The following is a 22,365-nucleotide window of genomic DNA, read 5'->3' on the forward strand; positions in this document are numbered from 1 at the left end:
TCCAAACGGCTCCTGAAGGCAACACAGTGGAGCATCACTTCCAAGAAACCAGCGCATTACGTCACTTTATTGATCCCAGTATCTGGAGAACCAGCGGTGAAAATAACTGAGAACATTCACTCAACTACTGAAGTATAATTTTTATGTACTTGTACTTTACTCGAGTATTTCCATGTGACGCTACTTTATACTTCCACTCCACTACATGTCAGACCAACACTCTGACTCTATATTCATAAGGCTTCAACTGTAGGTTTATCAATCAATATAAAACAGGTATGGAAGCCTAATAGTGTATGTTCATCCCAACATGACATCTGGTAGAGCATCCAGTAGCAGGAAGTCTTCACTCTGGAGACATTTGAAGATGGGAGACAAGAAACATTGTCTTTATGAGTAGATCATTCTGTCACATACTGCTCACCAGATAAATGTCTGTAATTCTTGTTGTAAATGTACAGCAGTGGAAGAAGTACTCAGATACCTTACTGCAGTAAAAGAACAAATACAGCAAAGTAAAAATACTCCATTACAAGTAAAAGTCCTGCATGAAAAATCCTCCTGCAGTAAAAGTACATAAGTATTATAAGCTTGATGTAGTTAAAGTATTGCAGTAAAAGTACATAAGTATTATGAGCTTGATGTAGTTAAAGTATTGCAGTAAAAGTACATAAGTATTATGAGCTTGATGTAGTTAAAGTATTGCAGTAAAAGTACATAAGTATTATAAGCTTGATGTAGTTAAAGTATTGCAGTAAAAGTAGTGGTTTGGTCCCTCTGACTGATATATTATTATATATGACATCATTAGATTATTAATAGTGAAGCATCAGTGTTAGAGCAGCATGTTACTGTTGTAGCTGCTGGAGGTGGAGCTAGTTTACACTACTTTATATACAGTTAGCTAGTTTAGTCCACTGGTTCCCAACCTAGGGGTCGGGCCCCTCCAAAGGGTCAGCAGATAAATCTGAGGGGTGGTGAGATGATTAATGGGAGAGGAAAGAAGAAAAAACAAAGTTCTGATACACAAATATGTTTTCAGTTTTTTGGACTTTTTCTCTAATCTTTGATTTTTGCTGAAATATTGGATCATTTGAACATTTATTGAAATGAAAGCATGTGAGAAGTTTAGAGGGAAAAATCACTATTTGGTGGAGCTGTTAACAACTCATAGACATGTGAAATGTGACCCCGACTACACACTGCTTTTTGTAAGACGTCAAAAGACAAAAAGGTTGGAAACCACTGGTTTCATCTTTAACAATGTGTTGTATTTTAAAAGCTTGTTATATTATCCATTGTGTCAAATCTTCATCTGAAAAGTAACTAAAGCTGTCAAATAAATGTAGTGGAGTAGAAAGTACAATATTTCCCTCTGAAATGTAGAAAGTAGCATCACATGGAAATACTCAAGTAAAGTACAAGTACCTCAGAACTGTACTTAAATACAGTACTTGAGTAAATGTATTTAGTTATTTTGCACCTCTGCTATTTAAAGACTGCTGGGTTGATTATTATACAGCAGGTGGCGGTATGCACCGTTGAAGTTGGTTTGCGATCCGCACACTAACACGAAGAAGAAGAAGAAGAGACGCGGGCCGGAAGTGTTATTGTTGTTAGCGGAACAGAAGAAGAAGCTAGCAGAGTTAGCATGTCTGAGTAGATGGCTGCCAGCGTCAGTCTGCGGGTAAGTTTACACTGTTTCAGCCTGTAGCAGCTTCGAGTTGACTGATGTTCGCAGCTGCTGCTCATTTATAAGATGTTTGTCGAACCGGAACAATATAAACTGTCACAGTTCAACCGGCTTCTAAACTAAGCTAAGCTAAGCTAAGCTAAGCTAATGAGCTAATGAGGGAGAGGAGACAGTTTCTGTCTTGACTGATAAGGAATAAATGACTTGTGTGGACACACTGTGGATTTTGGCCTCCGTCACTTCCATTGAAAGCACATTTGAAGGATCTTTTAATATCCAGTATGAACAGGAGGAATGATTACAGCGAGGAAAACCTCTTTACTGTCACTATGGACACCTGACTGCTGGTTAAACACACTGGAATTCTGGAAATGTGCAGAATATAACGATATATATAGATAGATAGATAGATAGATAGATAGATAGATAGATAGATAGATAGATAAATAACTTGTATAGTTATGACATACGAGCAGTGATGGTATGATCAGGTGTTGTATTGATTGGTTATTGGGATGCAACTGTTTTGTCCAAAATCCAAAGATCTTCAGTTTACTGTCACAGAGACCAAAGAAACCAGAAAATATTCACATTTAAGAAGCTGGAATCAGAGAATTTGGACATTTGTTCCTTAAAATGTGACTCAAAACGATTAATTGATCAAAATAGTTGTTGATTAATTTAATTGTCGGCAAGTAATTGACTAATTGTTGCAGCTCTAATTGGTTATTTTACTGATCATTCAATAAAAGCGGCGTCCAGCAGAGGAAGACGTCTGTCCTCTGGAGTCCAAATCTGTGAGGACGGATGCAGAGACGAGCGTCTTCAGATGGGACAGGAAGTCACAGACAGCGTTCGCCCCTCACACAGGAAGTTCCACCGAGGACAGACAGGAAGAGGAGAGGACACCTGTCTTAGGTACAGCAGAAGTGACATCATGATGACAACTGAACACTTGTCGGACCATGTTTTACATAAAGTTTGGTTGAAATCAGCTGGTGTGCTAACAGACAGCTGTCTGTCTCCTGCTCAGGTGGCGGGACGACAGGTGAGCAGGCGGTCGCCACGGAGACAGGCGAGTCTAGTGAGGATGAACTGGGACGACTGGACATTGATCTGGACAGGAAGTCCAAACAGCACAACCTGACGTCCAGCAATGTGCGCGCCATCCTGCATGTGAGCGTCACACACACACACACACACACACACACACACACACACACACACACAGTGAACATACATACACCTGACAAGAACATTGTCACGTTCTTATTCTATAATTTCATTAAGAGAAAATCCAAGAAAACTGATGAACGCAACAGATTTTCTTAAATGACTCATACGAGCCTCTTCAGAGTGAATCTGTTGGTGTGAGTGTTTCTTGCATGAAGCCCAGCGTGTTTTCACAGTTTATAGTCCACATGTGACTGAGAACATGTATGAAACTCTTGGTAACGTGTTTCCTGTCCCGTGTCAGGAGGTGATCACTCATGAGCGCGTGGTGGCCATGATGAAAGCTGCCATCAGAGACACTCAGGACCTGCCCATGTTTGTGAGTGTTTCTGTCCTCCTGCAGCTGCAGGAAGCATCTTCACATTGTTAAATGGAATTTTCCCGCCACGTCAAAACCTGTGAAGCTACAGACCGTCTGTGTTTGTTTCTCACCAGGAGCCAAAGATGACCCGCTCCAGACTGAAGCAGGCCGTCCAGCAGGGACAGGTGAACTCAACTTCCCACAATCCTCTCTGATACTTAACTTGGAGACCCAAACAAGTCTGCTTAACCTGTCTGTCTGTCTGTCTGTCTGTCTGTCTGTCTGTCTGTCTGTCTGTCTGTCTGTCTGTCTGTCTGTTTGTTTGTTTACAGCCACTGAACTGGAGTCTGTCAGCAGTGAACACAACCACAGTCAAGGTAAACTAATAGACCCAGTCTGCAATTACTGTCTGTCTCTCTGTCTGTCTGTCTGTCTGTCTGTCTCTCTGTCTGTCTCTCTCTGACTGTCTGTCTGTCTGTCTGTCTCTCTCTGACTGTCTAACTGTCTGTCTCTCCTACAGCCTCCTCAGTTTGTTGACATTGATCTTGAGGAGGATGAAGACTCGTCAGATGAAGAGTATTGTCCTGATGAGGAAGAGGAGGAAGAGGACACGGCTGAGGAGGTGGGTTTCAGTTGAAGTTGATTTATGGTTGATCAGAACTGGTTTTATGGTGTGTTGTTGTGTTAAGTCATATAACTAAATGTTTGTGTGTGTGCGTGCGTGCGTGTGTGTGTGTGTGTGTGTGTGTGTGTGTGCGTGCGCAGACCTTCCTCAGTGACGCTGACAGCTTTGCTTCACCTCCCAGAATGCACTGCCCTCAGCCTAGACCGCCAGCAGACCATACAGCTGATGAACAGGTACCCTGATGTCAGACCTGTTCAGGTGATTTACCTGCATGGTACCATGTGGTGAACACCTGTACATACCTGTGTATAGATATTATATATTCTCTCTGATCCTCACTGTACTGCCCAGGTGACATGTGATGTCATGTGTGATGTCATAGTATCTCCTGAGCTCAGGTGATTGTTAGAGGGGTCAGGTGTTCCAGGTGGGTACTGGGATGTCCTGTCACTCCTCAGTCTGCAGTCGTCCTGCTGAAACTTCTAACATCTGTTGTTTAGAGATCTCCAGGACACCTGAGAGAGGAGGTGATGACCTCCACCTGTGCTCCTCAGCACCTCCTCACTGCTCCCGCTGAATCCTCCTTCCTGGAGAGACTGAACGCTGTGGAGGAGGAACTGGACTGCAGCCCCGCCTACACCTATAACCAGGTAACCCCCCCCCCCCCCCCCCCCCAGCCCCGCCTACACCTATAACCAGGTATCCCCTCCCCCCCCTCCCAGCCCCGCCTACACCTATAACCAGGTAACCCCCCCCCCTCCCAGCCCCGCCTACACCTATAACCAGGTAACCCCCCCCCCCCCCCCCCCTCCCAGCCCCGCCTACACGTATAACCAGGTAACCCCTCCCCCTCCCAGCCCCGCCTGCACCTATAACCAGGTAACCCCTCCCCCCCCTCCCAGCCCCGCCTACACCTATAACCAGGTAACCCCCCTCCCTGTCTCTCTCTCAGTCTCTGGACAGAAAAGCTGGTGATGATGATGATGAAGGCTCCAGCTGTTTGGCGTACCGCACACGCTCCAAGCTTCCTCTGGTTAATGTTCCTCTGGGGCAGCTGGAGGCGGAGCTTCTGGCCCCTGACATCACGGCTGACATGTACGATCAGGGCTCCGCCCAGCTGGAAGAAGACCGTCACTGGACGCGGTGGCTGCAGGGTCTCATGGCCCCCGACAATGAAGGTCAGAGGTCACGCAGACGGCAAAGGTGTCGTGAAGCCGTTTTCCTGAACAGACAGGAACTAGAAGACGTTCCTGAATGTTTGTTTGTTTTTTTTGTTGTTGTTTACAGTTCTGACAGCTGACTGAACCTGTTTGTTTTCTCAGAGGAAGCTGATGATGATGACGACCCAGAGTACAACTTCCTGGACGACCTGGATGAACCCGACCTGGAGGACTACAGGACGGACCGAGCGGTCCAGATCACCAGTAGGTCTCATGGACTGGGAGACACCAGTCCTCCCAGTAGTTCTGATAAAACATACTGGAGGAGCTTCGCAGGACCTCAGTGTTAACTGTTCTCTTGTTTTTCAGAGAAGGAGGTGAACGAGCTGCTGGAGGAGCTGTTTGACACAGTGAGTTGAGCTGCTGTGTTTAGATAGACGGTTACTGGTTTCTGTGGTTTCCATGGCGTTTTGTTTACCTGCTGAGTTGATGTGTGTCAGTATGACAGTAAACAGTCACACAGCAGGAAATAACCAACAGGCCTGTCGTCACATTTCTGATCAGTTTAAACTCAAACAAGAATCCTGAACAACACTTTTGTTCCTGCGTTCAGGGACTGTTTAGTGAAAAATGTCTTTTCATGTGACGCTGACGTGTTTTAACTGTGCAGCTCCAGGAGGAGGAAGAGGAGGAGGAGGAGGTGGCTGCTGAGAAAGAGGAGGAGCAGCAGGAGGAGGAGGCCCCGTCACAGACTGGACCCAAATTCAACGTCCCCCAGGCTTTACGGTAACTATGTTCAGCGTGTCCTGGTAGGAGGTCGGGGGGGGGGAGGGGGCGGGGTCCTCCTGTTGGGACGGTGCAGCAGAGAAGTGCTGTGACTGTTTGGGTTGGGAGGAAGAAAAACGGCCTCTGCTGCTGCTTCTTCTTCACATAAAAGTCATGAAGAAGAATCCAGCTGAGAGGAGACAGTTACTACACGGTGCACTGCGTTTACTCTCCGCCATTTTATTTGAGTGTCATCAAAAAGTAGTGTTGATGGCGTGATGCAAATCCACGCAACTGTCGTCAGTCATCAGGCCACGCCCCTCGAGGGGTGGAGCTTGTGTTTGGAAACAGCTGTGTCACTGTTGAACCTGACAGAACTTAAATGAGACATATTTTATGTTATTTATATTCTGTTCTGATGTCGGATGTTAAACATGTTTAAAGTTGTAAAACATGAGGTGAATGTATGTAGAAATGCTGCCTGCAAGTCAAAACTCAGGGCTTCAACCTCGCTGATGAGCTGACGTTGGCTCGTCGTGCATGAATGGCCGTCTGTTGTTGCTAAGGTGGTTGCTAAGGTGTTTCCATGTGGTGTTTCTGGGGCCAGAGGAAGCTTCCTGAAGCTGACCAATCAGAACAGAGTGCGCTCATCAGGAGGCGGGCCTTAAAGAGACAGGAGCTAAAATGGCCTGTTTCAGACAGAGGCTGAACTGAGGGGCTGCATAAAGGACCAGTAGGACCAGTTATCATGCAAAGATATTCCAGTAGAGACCAGTAGAATATAAATATAGAGCTGGTATGTGTCCTTTAAGTTACAGTACTTTCCACTCTGTTTGCTGTCTGTAGCTTTGAGGCACCGTTAGCCAGCATGCTAACAGAGCGGCGGCGGACGGTCAGGAAACAGTATGAAGCTCTGCAGCAGAGGAGAGCCCTGCAGGACACCACCAATCATCAGCGGGACAACATGAACCTGAAGGACACACCCAGCCTACAACCCGACACCGTCACATCCGTCATAGTGCTGCCGAGCCGGGTCTGCCCCGCGCTCCACCTGGACTACACGCAGAAACTGCAGCTGCAGCAGCAGATACAGCAGGTATTCAAGATGGCCACCATGTTGTCTGACATCACTTCCCCCTCAGCTGCTTCCTGTTCCACAAAATGATGTTGAGACCCCCCATCACATGTTCCTGCCCCACATCTAGATTAGTCCAATCACATATATTTCTCTCCATAAGTATTTCATGTAGTATCATGTAGTATTTCATGTAGTATCTTATATTGTATCTAGTATGTATGTACCTCCAACCTGCAGACGCATGATATCCAGGTGTTTTTCACCTGAGACGCTGTGACTGAACTGTTTTTCTCTCTCAGCATGTTCAGCTGCTGACTCAGGTTCACCTGCTGAGCCGCCGTGTTGACGCCCTAAACCACGAAGCCTGCATCACTAAACACTACCTGGTCAGTCAGTAAACAACAGCACAGTCAGTAAACAACACAAACACTACCTGGTCAGTCAGTAAACAACACAAACACTACCTGGTCAGACAGTAAACAACAGCACAGTCAGTAAACAACACAAACACTACCTGGTCAGTCAGTAAACAACACAAACACTACCTGGTCAGTCAGTAAACAACACAAACACTACCTGGTCAGACAGTAAACAACAGCACAGTCAGTAAACAACACAAACACTACCTGGTCAGTCAGTAAACAACACAAACACTACCTGGTCAGTCAGTAAACAACAAAAACACTACCTGGTCAGTCAGTAAACAACACAAACACTACCTGGTCAGTCAGTAAACAACACAAACACTACCTGGTCAGACAGTAAACAACACAAACACTACCTGGTCAGTCAGTAAACAACAACAAGCTAACCTCTCCTCCCTCCCGCCTCCAGGAGGAGCTGCAGCAGTTTGCCAGGCGTCAGGAGGAGGTGTTCCTCCCCAGCTGTTTCAGAGTCTGTAACCTGCGGCCAGCGCTGGATCTCCTGCAGGAGGTGGAGCAGAGAGAGGAGCCTCCTGCTGCTCCTCTTGCTCCTGCTGTATCCAGACGCTGGCTCCCCACGATGACTCCTGCTACCAACAGTAAGCAGGAGGAATGAACCTCCCTCTGTGAAGTGACAGGAGAGGTGTTTATTTCAGACCACGTCGATCCTGCAGACGTTCTGTCAGCTGCTTCATGTTCTGCTGCTTCTGTTTAGGCCACGCCTTCCCCCTGCTGCCCGCCGACACCACCTGGCTGTTCGCCACCCGGCCTGTTTTCCTCTACCCAGAACTACTTCCTGTCTGCAGCCTGGACCCCGCCCTCCACACCCGACACCACCGGAGCGTTTACACCGCGGGAGAGGACGGGTACGTAGATGCCTCTGTGCAAGCTGACAGTAGTAAATTCCCATGATGCCTCTGTGCAGGCTGACAGTAATAAATTCCCATGATGCCTCTGTGCAGGCTGACAGTAATAAATTCCCATGATGCCTCTGTGCAGGCTGATAGTAATAAATTCCCATGATGCCTCTGTGCAGACTGACAGTAATAAATTCCCATGATGCCTCTGTGCAAGCTGACAGTAATAAATTCCCATGATGCCTCTGTGCAGGCTGACAGTAATAAATTCCAATGATGCCTCTGTGTAGGCTGACAGTAATAAATTCCCATGATGCCTCTGTGCAGGCTGACAGTAATAAATTCCCATGATGCCTCTGTGCAGGCTGATCATCCTGGGTCTGAAGCACTTTGAGGGGACGGTCCAGCCGGATCAGCTGATCAGCTCCTACCTGCTCTGTAAGACACGATGGAACTTCAGGAAACATGTCCGAGAGATGAGCAGCCCCAGAGCGCCACACAACAACGTCATCAAGGTGACATCACTGTGACATCACCACACGTCGCCGTGTGACATCATCAGTCAATCTTAACAGCACCTCGACTCTTTTCCTCTGTTACAAACGCCTCTGTAGTTGGACAGGTAACAGTGATCTCTGCCTGTTCGACGTGTTCTCAGGTGTTCCTGACGCAGGGAGTCGTCCCCCCGCTGCCGCTGGCCTGCAGCAGAATCCAGCCGGGAGACCAGCGCCCCCCAGTGGACAGAAAGACTTCCACCATGCCTAACTGGCTCAAGGTGAGAGAGACTCAACTAGATCCAGACCAGTGTGAAGCCTGACACCTGCTGAATTAAATCACTTGGTTTTTATATTTAGGGACCGAGGACTACTGTAAAACAAGGGCCTGAGGGCGACGACCCTGTTGTTTTTCATGTGTTCGTTTGTTTCTTTGTTTCTTTTCTTTCTTTCTTTATTATTACGCCACTTAAACCCTAAATTTGACCCCCTAAATATGCTCAAAAACTCACCAAATTTGGCACGCACATCAGGTCTGGTGAAAAATTTGATAAAATGTAAAAATTAACCCCTAAAGTGCCAAAATGTGCTCTCTAGCGCCACCTATGTAACTAAAATGGCCGTCACGGCCTGTAGGAATGTCGTAGAGAGATCAAACCAAAACTCAATTATTCGTCTCATCAAGACCTACAAATCATAGGTGACATCCCTGACCTAAATCCAACAGGAAGTCCGCAATTAGCCTTTCAAAATAAGACTTTGCCCCAATTTTGGCCCCTGAACAAACGCTATCTCCTCCGAGGGCGTTAATGGTATCGGCTTCAAACTTTAATACATGGCTTATGACACTGCTGAAAAAAAGTTGTTAAAAACTTTGTAATAACTCGAATGGTTTGGATTTAATAAGCCCTGAAAGTTGCAGTGCCACATCACACTCACAATGTAAACCAATGGGGAGGCAATCTATGGGCATGAACTTTGTGTCAAACAGAGGCTTCTGACGTCTAAACTATAAGTCTGACCACTTTCAAAGCTGTATCAATGGATTTGCAACATAATTTCTTACTATAATATGATTATTAATGTTAGATTTGGCCAAAGTCATGAGATTTATGAGGAGATTTCACAAGAAGCGTACTCTAAAATCCTCCTCTCCAACTGCTCCTGGTGATGTCACTCCCTCAGTGCTGTGAAACATTCCGCAATACACACTCATTATAAAATCACAGGAGGAGCAAGAAAAGACTTTAAAACTCACACTCTAATATCTCAAAAACAATAAAAGATAGAAAAAACATGTAAATTCAAGATTTGTAGGTCAAAGTCTCGTGACTCATTTAAAGTTCAAATGAAGTTTGTATCTAAAACTATGTGGAAGCAGTAAATGTTCAAAAAGGTGTGGGTTCACTCACACTCTCCATTCAAATATATGAGTATTTTTCTGTGTTCAGCTGCAGTTACTTATTGTCTCTACACACCTGACAGTACACATGTCAATCAAACTTTCAAAATAAAAGCACACCACACTTGTAATAAATATCCCTCATTTTTAAAAAGCAAAATGATCTGATCCTGACGGAGTGCGAGGTCCCGACTAACGCTGCTCGCAGTTTTATTTCATTTTTATATTATGTTCCATAAAGATACTGAATCTACTAAGCTGTCAGTAACTGTGCAGTCTGATGGAACCATCAGGTTGTTGGTTGTGACTTTGCTTCTCTGATGATTCTCACCTGTAGAACAGTCAGCAGATCATCCAGAGGACCCGACTGAACACCTGTCCTCCACGCTACCCCTCCTCCCTCCCCCAAGGCTGCACCCTCAGGCTCCACCCCTACTGGCACAACAAGTCGGCCCGCCCACCGGCCCGCCCACATAGACGGCTCTTCACCCTGGCCCATAATGCATCTCTGCTGCCGCTCTGCCCGGCAGACAGACAGGTGGACAGGCCGGCAGACAGACAGGCAGACAGACAGGCAGACAGAGAGGTGGACTTGCAGTCAATCAGCTACCTGGCCCACCGACCCGCTGCAGATGTCACATTACCCACCAACGTCCCCGCTGTTTCAGGAGCTGTTCCTTTAGCTCCGCCTCCTCCCCGCGGGGCCGGTCCAGTCTCCGCCCACCCCTTGTGTGCCGACATCATCCAGTCCTGCCTTCCTATTGGGCAGAGAAGCGTTTCTAGGCAACAAGACACCGGGCCCCTGCCCCTCCTCCTCCCCCTCCCCTCCGTTTCCAACCCTGACACTACAAATCCCATAATGCCCTGCTCAGCTGCTGTTGTGAAGCCAGGCTACGTCGTCCTCCAGATGGTGTGGACGCCCTCGGCTCCGTCCACCACCTCCTCCCAGCATGCTCTGGGGCAGAAGCTCCACGGTCTGATCAACCAGGAGCAGGAGGAGGTGGAGAAGACCTCCGCAAGGCCCCGCCCCCAGCCAGAGGCAGACAGACAGGTGGAGGTGAGACAGATGGAGGAGGGAGGAGACGAGGACAGTCCAGGGTCTACATCAACACTGTCGTCCTGTGCAGGAGAGGAGGAGGAGGAGGAGGAGGAGGAGGAGGAGGAGGAGGAGAGGAGCTGGACTCATCTGGGTGTCGTCTGTTTGAACGGAGGAGAAAACGGTGGAGAGGAGGAAGAGAGGAGAGAGGCAGGAGGAGGTGGAGAGGAGGAAGAGAGGAGAGAGGCAGGAGGAGGTGGAGAGGAGGAAGAGAGGAGAGAGGCAGGAGGAGGTGGAGAGGAGGAAGCAGGTGGAGGAGGAGGAGGAGGAGGAGAGGGAGAGCAGGGAGGAGAAGGGGAGGAGGAGGAGGACGGACAGAGGGAGGACGGAGAAGGAGAGCGGGACGAGGACGGAGAGAAGGATAAGGATGAAGATCAGGACAGGCAGGGCGAGGAGGAAGAGGAGGAGGACTTTGATGACCTCACTCAGGATGAAGATGAGGAGGAGGTGATGTCATCAGCGTCGGAGGAGTCAGTGCTGTCTGTTCCAGAGTTACAGGTAAACAGGAAGTACATCGAGTCATCTGATGATTATTTTCTCAATTAATCGATTAGTCGTTTGGTCCATAAAACGTAAAATGTGGATCAATGTTGTCTAGGAGACGACTGAGCGCTGACCTTTGACCTTTTTCTAGGAGACGATGAAGCAGCTGACGTGGCTGGCGTCGGAGAGGAGGCTCTGTGCAGACGGAGACTCTGAGGAGGATCACTCTCCGACCTCCCCCGGCTCTCAGGAGGAGGAAGAGGAGGAGGAGGAGGAGGGGCCTAAAGGGGAGGAGTCAGGAGAGGGGAGGAGCACTAAGGCCGGGGGAGATGAGGAGACGCCATCCTGTGAGGGGACACCCAGAGGAGGAGGGAGGTGTCCTGGACGAGGAAGAGGTCTGTCTCTGATGGACAGTTTTTCTCTCAGTGAGTCGATGATGTTTCATGTTTTTGAGTTTCTTCTTCTCTGGACTTCTTCTCTGCAGGTCGGAGCCGACCTCTCCGCGGTCTGAGGAGGAGTCGTCAGGAGCGTCACAGTAAAGACGCTGCTAAACTGTTGCTGCTGTACGACGAAAACCTCCTGGACAACGACCCGCACAGAGAGAGCAAAGACGTGGCGTTCGCCCAGAGTTACCTCAACAGGGTGAGACGCCAAAACTCAGAACATGACTTCACTTCCTGTGAAGTTACAGAGAAGATGAAGCCAAAACCCAAAGATTAGAGAAAAAGTCCAAAAACTGAACTTTGTTTTTTCTTCTTTCCTCTCCCATTAATCATCTCACCACCCCTCAGATTTATCTGCTGACCCTTTGGAGGGGCCCCACCCCTAGGTTGGGAACCACTGGACTAAACTAGCTAACTGTATATAAAGTAGTGTAAACTAGCTCCACCTCCAGCAGCTACAACAGTAACATGCTGCTCTAACACTGATGCTTCACTATTAATAATCTAATGATGTCATATATAATAATATATCAGTCAGAGGGACCAAACCACTACTTTTACTGCAATACTTTAACTACATCAAGCTCATAATACTTATGTACTTTTACTGCAATACTTTAACTACATCAAGCTCATAATACTTATGTACTTTTACTGCAATACTTTAACTACATCAAGCTCATAATACTTATGTACTTTTACTGCAATACTTTAACTACATCAAGCTCATAATACTTATGTACTTTTACTGCAATACTTTAACTACATCAAGCTCATAATACTTATGTACTTTTACTGCAATACTTTAACTACATCAAGCTCATAATACTCATGTACTTTTACTGCAATACTTTAACTACATCAAGCTCATAATACTTATGTACTTTTACTGCAATACTTTAACTACATCAAGCTCATAATACTTATGTACTTTTACTGCAATACTTTAACTACATCAAGCTCATAATACTTATGTACTTTTACTTCAATACTTTAACTACATCAAGCTCATAATACTTATGTACTTTTACTGCAATACTTTAACTACATCAAGCTCATAATACTTATGTACTTTTACTGCAATACTTTAACTACATCAAGCTCATAATACTTATGTACTTTTACTGCAATACTTTAACTACATCAAGCTCATAATACTTATGTACTTTTACTGTAGGAGGATTTTTCATGCAGGACTTTTACTTGTAATGGAGTATTTTTACTTTGTTGTATTAGTACTTTTACTGCAGTAAAGGATCTGAGTACTTCTTCCATCACTGGTCACAGGATCGAACAGTGAATTCAGCTACAAACTGTCTCCTCTGTAACCTGGAGAGGAGTTTCCATAGCAACAGTAGGAACAGGTGAGGTCGTGCTGATGGTTGTCTAGGTGACCGTGTTGCCGTGTGTCGTCAGGTGCGCGAGGCGCTGCAGGACGTTCCCGGGAAGGTGGAGGAGTTTGTGTCTCTGCTGAACGAGTTTGAGCTGGTGGGAGAAGGACAGCAGGTGATCGTGCTGTTCAGGAAGCTGCGCTGCATCCTGGGAAACCGGACAGACCTCCTCCGAGACTTCGCCGCCTTCATGCATCCCGAGCAGGCGCTGGAGTGCGGACTGGTGAGGAGCGCGGGGTGGTTGTATGTAGCCCGCTGTGAATGAACCGACTCTGATGTCAGTCACTGACCTGTTTCTCTCCTGGCTGAGCAGTTTGAGGAGCAGCAGGCGTTTGAGCGCAGCCGACGTTTCCTGCGACAGTTGGAGATCAGTTTTGGAGATAATCCGTCACATTACCAGAAGATCATCAAGGCTCTGCAGGCCGGTCCAGACCTGAGTCCGACCAGCATCCACGAGGTACCAGAGAGGTTAACCATCAATCAGTCTGATTACAACACAATCACTGACATTTCAACCAGAGATCGGAGCGACAGCAGTCAGCTTCTTTTAAATTCTGTTGCGCTGTTACTACAGTAATTACAGCAGCCTGAAGTCAAAGCTGAACGAGCGTCTTTAGGCTACCGTAATTACTGCAGTAGCAGAGCAACTGAACTACCTGATTTGTTGACTTTGCCTTGATTTTGGTGTTTCTACTCTGTATGTCAGCTTCATAGTTAAATGGTTTCTTTATTTGTCTGTTTTAATTGTGTTTATTATTGATAATACGATCGGTCTGATTGAGTCTACACAGGGTATTTTATTATGATGTTTTTGTGTCTGACGTCCTGTCCAGACTGAACTTGGTTCCGGGTCTGTTGAGGTGAAATCAATCAGCTGTTTAATGTCTTTCAGCTGAAAGCTCAGATGGACACCCTGCTGAAAGGCCACACCCATCTACAAGCTGAATTCTGGGTATTTTTTGATGAGCTCCGCCCACCTCCTGCCCGTCCAGGACAGTTCGAAGAAGCTCATTGGCCAGAGGAGGGAGGGGGCGGGTTAGATGGCGGTGAGGGCATCAGCGCAGGGTCAGGAGGCGGAGCCAGCTGTGGCTTTGAGGAAGTTACGCTCCCAGAGCTCGAAGAAGAAGAAGAGGGACATAAGATCCAACCAATGGCAAGCCGGCGCCAGAGGAGGAAGATGGACGCCCACAGAAACTACAAGGTGTGAAAAATAAACCTCACACGGTGACCTTTAGTGACCTTCTGACACATGAACTTCTTCTGACGCTGTTTTTTGTGTTTCCAGGACTGTGATTGGTCAGATAAAGACTGGCCCTGCCTCTGTCACGATGCAAAGATCCGCAGACACAGGAGGAAAGGATGCTCTCGCTGCCATGGCAACAAGGTCTGTTGGTGAGGTCATCACGTGTAATGTGAGCCGGTGATAGAGAGGTACAAACACCTGATACACCTGACACACCTGTTCATTTCCTCCACAGAGCTCAGGGGGCGTGTCCAGAGCCATGAAGAGTCTGGACCCTCTTTACGCCCAGATAGGCTCCACCCACGACGAGCCAGGAGACAAAGACCTGGATCTGAAGGGGGACGACAGTCCACAACCAGGTGAGTCCTTTACTCACTGTGACAGAATCACCTGTAACAGGTTCAGTTACCAGACAGGTGTGTGTGTGTGTGTGTGTGTGTGTGTGTGTTATAATTAACAGACAGGTGTGTGTGTGTGTGTGTGTTATAGTTAACAGACAGGTGTGTGTGTGTGTGTGTTATAATTAGTGTTATAATTAACAGACAGGTGTGTGTGTGTGTGTGTGTGTGTGTGTGTGTGTGTGTGTGTGTGTTATAGTTAACAGACAGGTGTGTGTGTGTGTGTGTGTGTGTGTGTGTGTGTGTGTGTGTGTGTGTTATAATTAGTGTTATAATTAACAGACAGGTGTGTGTGTGTGTGTGTGTGTGTGTGTGTGTGTGTGTGTGTGTGTGTGTGTGTGTTATAATTAACAGACAGGTGTGTGTGTGTTATAATTAACAGACAGGTGTGTGTGTGTGTGTGTGTGTGTGTTATAATTAACAGACAGGTGTGTGTGTGTGTGTGTGTGTGTGTGTGTTATAGTTAACAGACAGGTGTGTGTGTGTGTGTGTGTGTGTGTGTGTGTGTGTGTGTGTTATAGTTAACAGACAGGTGTGTGTGTGTGTGTGTGTGTGTGTGTGTGTGTGTGTGTGTTATAATTAGTGTTATAATTAACAGACAGGTGTGTGTGTGTGTGTGTGTGTGTGTTATAATTAACAGACAGGTGTGTGTGTGTTATAATTAACAGACAGGTGTGTGTGTGTGTGTGTGTGTGTGTTATAGTTAACAGACAGGTGTGTGTGTGTGTGTGTGTGTGTGTGTGTGTGTTATAGTTAACAGACAGGTGTGTGTGTGTGTGTGTGTGTGTGTGTGTGTGTGTGTGTGTGTGTTATAATTAGTGTTATAATTAACAGACAGGTGTGTGTGTGTGTGTGTGTGTGTGTGTGTGTGTGTGTGTTATAATTAACAGACAGGTGTGTGTGTGTGTGTGTGTGTGTGTGTGTGTGTGTGTGTGTGTGTGTTATAATTAGTGTTATAATTAACAGACAGGTGTGTGTGTGTGTGTGTGTGTGTGTGTGTGTGTGTGTGTGTGTGTGTGTGTGTTATAATTAACAGACAGGTGTGTGTGTGTGTGTGTGTGTGTGTGTTATAGTTAACAGACAGGTGTGTGTGTGTGTGTGTTATAATTAACAGACAGGTGTGTGTGTGTGTGTGTTATAATTAACAGACAGGTGTGTGTGTGTGTGTGTGTGTGTTATAATTAACAGACAGGTGTGTGTGTGTGTGTGTTATAATTAACAGACAGGTGTGTGTGTGTGTGTGTGTGTTATAATTAGTGTTATAATTAACAGACAGGTGTGTGTGTGTGTGTGTGTGTGTGTTATAATTAACAGACAGGTGTGTGTGTGTGTGTGTGTGTGTGTGTGTGTTATAATTAACAGACAGGTGTGTGTGTGTGTGTGTGTTATAGTTAACAGACAGGTGTGTGTGTGTGTGTGTTATAATTAGTGTTATAATTAACAGACAGGTGTGTGTGTGTGTGTGTGTGTGTGTGTGTGTGTGTGTGTGTGTGTGTGTGTGTGTGTTATAGTTAACAGACAGGTGTGTGTGTGTGTGTGTGTGTGTGTGTGTGTGTGTGTGTGTGTGTGTTATAATTAGTGTTATAATTAACAGACAGGTGTGTGTGTGTGTGTGTGTGTGTGTGTGTGTGTGTGTGTGTGTGTGTGTGTGTTATAATTAACAGACAGGTGTGTGTGTGTTATAATTAACAGACAGGTGTGTGTGTGTGTGTGTTATAATTAACAGACAGGTGTGTGTGTGTGTGTGTGTGTGTGTGTGTTATAGTTAACAGACAGGTGTGTGTGTGTGTGTGTGTGTGTGTGTGTGTGTGTGTGTGTTATAGTTAACAGACAGGTGTGTGTGTGTGTGTGTGTGTGTGTGTGTGTGTGTGTGTGTGTTATAATTAGTGTTATAATTAACAGACAGGTGTGTGTGTGTGTGTGTGTGTGTGTTATAATTAACAGACAGGTGTGTGTGTGTGTGTGTGTGTGTGTGTGTGTGTGTGTGTGTGTTATAATTAGTGTTATAATTAACAGACAGGTGTGTGTGTGTGTGTGTGTGTGTGTTATAATTAACAGACAGGTGTGTGTGTGTTATAATTAACAGACAGGTGTGTGTGTGTGTGTGTGTGTGTGTTATAGTTAACAGACAGGTGTGTGTGTGTGTGTGTGTGTGTGTGTGTGTTATAGTTAACAGACAGGTGTGTGTGTGTGTGTGTGTGTGTGTGTGTGTGTGTGTGTGTGTGTGTTATAATTAGTGTTATAATTAACAGACAGGTGTGTGTGTGTGTGTGTGTGTGTGTGTGTGTGTGTGTGTTATAATTAACAGACAGGTGTGTGTGTGTGTGTGTGTGTGTGTGTGTGTGTGTGTGTGTGTGTGTGTGTTATAATTAGTGTTATAATTAACAGACAGGTGTGTGTGTGTGTGTGTGTGTGTGTGTGTGTGTGTGTGTGTGTGTGTGTGTGTTATAATTAACAGACAGGTGTGTGTGTGTGTGTGTGTGTTATAGTTAACAGACAGGTGTGTGTGTGTGTGTGTTATAATTAACAGACAGGTGTGTGTGTGTGTGTGTTATAATTAACAGACAGGTGTGTGTGTGTGTGTGTGTGTGTTATAATTAACAGACAGGTGTGTGTGTGTGTGTGTTATAATTAACAGACAGGTGTGTGTGTGTGTGTGTGTGTGTTATAATTAGTGTTATAATTAACAGACAGGTGTGTGTGTGTGTGTGTGTGTGTGTTATAATTAACAGACAGGTGTGTGTGTGTGTGTGTGTGTGTTATAATTAACAGACAGGTGTGTGTGTGTGTGTGTTATAATTAACAGACAGGTGTGTGTGTGTGTGTGTGTGTGTTATAATTAGTGTTATAATTAACAGACAGGTGTGTGTGTGTGTGTGTGTGTGTGTTATAATTAACAGACAGGTGTGTGTGTGTGTGTGTGTGTGTGTGTGTGTTATAGTTAACAGACAGGTGTGTGTGTGTGTGTGTGTGTGTGTGTGTGTGTGTGTGTGTGTGTTATAGTTAACAGACAGGTGTGTGTGTGTGTGTGTGTGTGTGTGTGTGTGTGTGTGTGTGTGTTATAATTAACAGACAGGTGTGTGTGTGTGTGTGTGTGTGTGTGTGTGTTATAATTAACAGACAGGTGTGTGTGTGTGTGTGTGTGTGTGTGTGTGTGTGTGTGTGTGTGTGTGTGTGTTATAATTAACAGACAGGTGTGTGTGTGTGTGTTATAATTAACAGACAGGTGTGTGTGTGTGTGTGTGTGTGTGTTATAATTAACAGACAGGTGTGTGTGTGTGTGTTATAATTAACAGACAGGTGTGTGTGTGTGTGTGTGTGTGTGTGTGTGTTATAATTAACAGACAGGTGTGTGTGTGTGTGTGTGTGTGTGTGTGTTATAATTAACAGACAGGTGTGTGTGTGTGTGTGTGTGTGTGTGTGTGTTATAATTAACAGACAGGTGTGTGTGTGTGTGTGTGTGTGTGTTATAATTAACAGACAGGTGTGTGTGTGTGTGTGTGTGTGTGTGTTATAATTAACAGACAGGTGTGTGTGTGTGTGTGTGTGTGTGTGTGTGTGTGTGTGTTATAATTAACAGACAGGTGTGTGTGTGTGTGTGTGTGTGTGTGTGTGTGTGTGTGTGTGTTATAATTAACAGACAGGTGTGTAAAGATTATTGTTTCTGCTGACAGATCGCAGCGCGGCATCATGGGAAGGCTCGTTCCCTCTGACGGATGAGAAGGAGGAGGAGGAGGATGAAATGGACGATGAGGAGGACGATGAAGATGAGGAGGAGAGGAAGAGCAGCGAGAAGGAGCAGAGCCCTTCTCTGAAGAGGAGCAGGAGAGAGGAGGCACTACAAACTCCATCCACCTCCTCTCTCACCTCCTTAACCCCCTCCATCTCCTCCGGTACACCCTCCACCTCCTCTCTTACCCCCTCTCTTACCTCCTCCACCTCCTCTCTTACCTCCTCAACCCCCTCCATCTCCTCTCTTACCTCTTCAACCCCCTCCACCTCCTCTCTTACCTCTTCAACCCCCTCCACCTCCTCTCTTACCTCTTCAACCCCCTCCACCTCCTCTCTTACCTCTTCAACCCCCTCCACCTCCTCTCTTACCTCCTCCACTTCCTTAGTTACCTCCTCCACGTCCTCTCTTACCTCCTCAACTCCCTCCTCTTCCTCAGTTACCTTCTCCACCCTCTCCATCTCCTCTGGTACCTCCTCCACCTCCTCTGGTACCTCCTCCACATCCTCTGTTCACCCCTCCACCTCCTCCTCCACCTGTCCTTCTACCACTTCCTCCTCCACATATTCCATCTGTCTTTCTACCTGCACCTCCTCTGCCTCCTCCACCCTTCCCTCTCCTTCCTCTGCTCCTCCTCGACCCAGTCCTCCTCCTGACCTCCCCGTCTGTGCAAAGAACATTTCTCTGACTGCGAGTGGAGAGAAAGTCATCCTCTGGACCAGGTACACCTCCTGCTCTTCCTCCTCCTGCTGCACCTGCTGCTCCTCCTCGTCCTCTGTAGGAGGAGCAGGAGGAGCAGGAGGAGGTCTGACTGTGTTGAAACCTGTTGCTGTTTTTCAGGGAGGCAGATCGAGTCATTCTGACCACCTGTCAGCAGGAGGGAGCCAATCAGAACACGTTCCAGGCCATCTCCAGTCTGCTCGGCAACAAGACTCCCAGCGAGGTGATTGGCTGTTCAGTCTTCTGTTGAGGTTTTAAACCAATCAGCTGACAGCAGTCATTAACGCTTCTCGTCTCTGCAGGTCTCTCGCAGGTTTCGGGATTTGATGCGTCTCTTTCGGACGGCGGCTCGTCAGACCAGCTCAGAGGACGAGGCTCCGCCCACTGATCCGGCAGCCAATGAGGAGCAAGACTGATATTAACCAATCAGAAGAGCCGCAGAATAACATTGACCAATAAAAGGACTCAGAGAGTCTGTAGCAGAAGAAATAAAGTTCGTTTGATGTTTTGAAGACTTTTGTTATGAAAAGAGCCACAGCTGATGTTGAAGGTCAAAGGTCACAGATGTGTTTATTGTACATGAAAAAAACTGTAAATACAAAACTTTCAGATTCTTTAATATTTTTGTAAAAAAGTTGATTTTTTTTTTTTAACAATAAAAATGTTTTGTTAAAATGTGTCCTGAAGTCCTGAATCGAACCAGTTCACACCAGATCAGACCAGATCAGACCAGTTCACACCAGATCAGACCAGTTCACACCAGATCAGACTGTTTGTTTTTTACAGATTTCTCAGACATCAGAAATAATTCATCTGACAACAGAATATGTAACAGATGCCCATCAGCATATATATATATATATATATGTGTGTATATATATATATATATATATATGTGTGTATATATATATATATATATGTGTGTATATATATATATATATATATATATATATACACATACACACACAGTATATTTACAGATTATTGACCATATTTAGTGACATTAAACATTCATCAGCCACCAGCATGTTAAACTGCAGCATCTCAGAATAACTCAAACTGTTTTTTCCTGGATTAACAGTTATAATCCAGAATAGAACTTTTTACAGTTTTTGGTCATAATGTTTCCATGGTAACGGCCTTCTCTGAGTTACTGTGGATATTAAGAAATTCTCCTTTTGCAAGTTGTACTGCTTTATTTCATCCTGAACTGGTCAGACTGGTTTAATAGTGTCAAATAACGAGAACAGAACAGATCGGCTGCTTTTCAACTGTGTTGCTCTAAAAGCGGGAAACAGAAACACCAGCATGTTGCTCAGTGAGGCAACAAGCGCCAGAAAACAGAAAACTGGTTTCACTCGCTGAGACAAAGAGGAAGTTGTGTCGGCGGGGTTTGTTTTCATTCCACAGAAACATCCTCGATTCATTGTTCCAGCGCAGAAAAACACAAAAACACTGACAGACTGAAAAACGCAGCGCGATAAAACACAGAATAATAAATGTAACACAATAAATGCTAAAAGTCACCACACAAGCTGACGTAACAGAATATTGAGGTTAAAACATGACTGATCAGTAATATATGATGACTGATCCTGAGCATGAAGCAGCTGCTCCTCTCCAGTGGAGGAAGAGGATGAGGAAGAGGATGAAGAGGATAAACACCTGCCTGCTGTCAGCAGCTGCAGGTGTCGTATTTCACAGCAGTCCTTTTAATGTCTCTGTGGCTCCGCCCAAAGATCGACATGACATCATCACGTGGGCGGGGCCGTTCTGGTTGACAGGTGGGGGGCGGGGTCATCCCTGTGCTCGCTCTCCAGTCTCGGGGTCGATGACGTCATCCAACTCTGCAACCAGGAGTACAAAAAAAAACTTTATTTCAACTTTAAAAGGACTCGATGTAGATTTTATTTCACCAGCTGATGTTTCAGTAACGAGACTTTTTCAGAGTTTAAAGGAAAATCCAGATGACGTCCTATGACGTCAGTCGGACCAATCAGCAGCTCCCACGTCATGAGGCTTCAGTACGTTAAAGTGTCGCCGACGGCCGCTAGCTGCTCCGACTGAGTCCCGTTCAAAAAGCCTCAACTTCTCTCTGGAAACACCGAGTCAAACGGAAGCGATGCATCTCTGAGCTTCAAACATGGATGTATAATAAGAGCTGATGCGGCGCCGCTGCTGCTCAGACTTGCTCCAGTTTCTCCCAGTGGTCACTCCCAGTACTGCAGCCCAAAACGCATTTCCTCCAAAGACCTCCGTTATAAAAGACACGTCTGTAAAACTGTTGACAGACAACATCTATTACGACTCTTCCTGTTATGAATGTTTGATCCACGGAGGTTAAATATTAATATTTCTATGAGCTGAGCGGGAACCACAAACACTGCTGCGTATATTCAATGAGCCGCACAAAACAAGGCACCAGCCGAGCAGTTCCTACTGGACTGACTGGACGCCATGTTCAGCCTCCAGCTCTTATAACACATCCATCCATATATTATACATACATGCTGTACACAGAGACATTAGCAGAGAAGCTACACAGACGACGTCATGTCCCGCATGTCAGCACAACTTTCAGTTTGGAACTGTTTCTGAACCATTATGGGACGTTCAAAGAACCGTCTGCTGGGATGTGATCTACATATTCCACCAACACAATACTGTTAATGTTGCTTTGAGCCAGTTTTACTGTTGTTTTTTATTATTTACTGAAGCTTGTTATAATCTGCTCTCTTTAAACTGACATGTCACAGTTTGTTATTGATTGTTAATAACATGTGTATCTGTTAAACGTCTGTGACGGTTTAATCTAAAGCTGGTTGTGTAAC

The 22,365-nt window shown here is 45.8% G+C and overlaps 1 protein-coding gene across 1 annotated transcript; it reads left to right on the top strand.

Annotated features, from left to right (window-relative positions):
• Window positions 1-1,573: 1,573 nt before the first annotated feature.
• gon4lb (gon-4 like b) lies at window positions 1,574-20,046 on the top strand. Its single transcript, XM_044360289.1, has 32 exons — window positions 1,574-1,687; window positions 2,446-2,611; window positions 2,727-2,869; window positions 3,171-3,245; window positions 3,362-3,412; window positions 3,560-3,604; window positions 3,748-3,849; window positions 3,993-4,085; window positions 4,353-4,502; window positions 4,805-5,030; window positions 5,175-5,276; window positions 5,382-5,422; window positions 5,683-5,798; window positions 6,624-6,873; window positions 7,155-7,241; window positions 7,690-7,876; window positions 7,993-8,143; window positions 8,499-8,649; window positions 8,793-8,909; window positions 10,368-11,312; window positions 11,418-11,624; window positions 11,761-12,004; window positions 12,094-12,251; window positions 13,469-13,666; window positions 13,757-13,900; window positions 14,336-14,644; window positions 14,729-14,827; window positions 14,922-15,045; window positions 18,759-18,970; window positions 19,013-19,536; window positions 19,655-19,757; window positions 19,837-20,046. The coding sequence occupies exons 1-32, from the start codon at window positions 1,664-1,666 to the stop codon at window positions 19,948-19,950; spliced, it is 5,658 nt and encodes a 1,885-aa protein (XP_044216224.1). The 5' UTR covers window positions 1,574-1,663; the 3' UTR covers window positions 19,951-20,046.
• Window positions 20,047-22,365: the final 2,319 nt, after the last annotated feature.

The sequence above is a fragment of the Thunnus albacares genome, chromosome 8, assembly GCF_914725855.1.
Source record: "Thunnus albacares chromosome 8, fThuAlb1.1, whole genome shotgun sequence".
Lineage (NCBI taxonomy): Eukaryota > Metazoa > Chordata > Actinopteri > Scombriformes > Scombridae > Thunnus > Thunnus albacares.

What these genes read in the sequence shown, in the direction of transcription:
- gon4lb (XM_044360289.1), top strand. Translation starts at nt 1,664, where the DNA reads ATGGCTGCCAGCGTCAGTCTGCGG. An exon ending in AAGAGGACACGGCTGAGGAG is followed by an intron (nt 3,850 to 3,992) that starts GTGGGTTTCAGT and finishes GTGCGTGCGCAG; the next exon opens with ACCTTCCTCAGTGACGCTGA. An exon ending in CCCAGAGTTACCTCAACAGG is followed by an intron (nt 12,252 to 13,468) that starts GTGAGACGCCAA and finishes GTGTGTCGTCAG; the next exon opens with GTGCGCGAGGCGCTGCAGGA.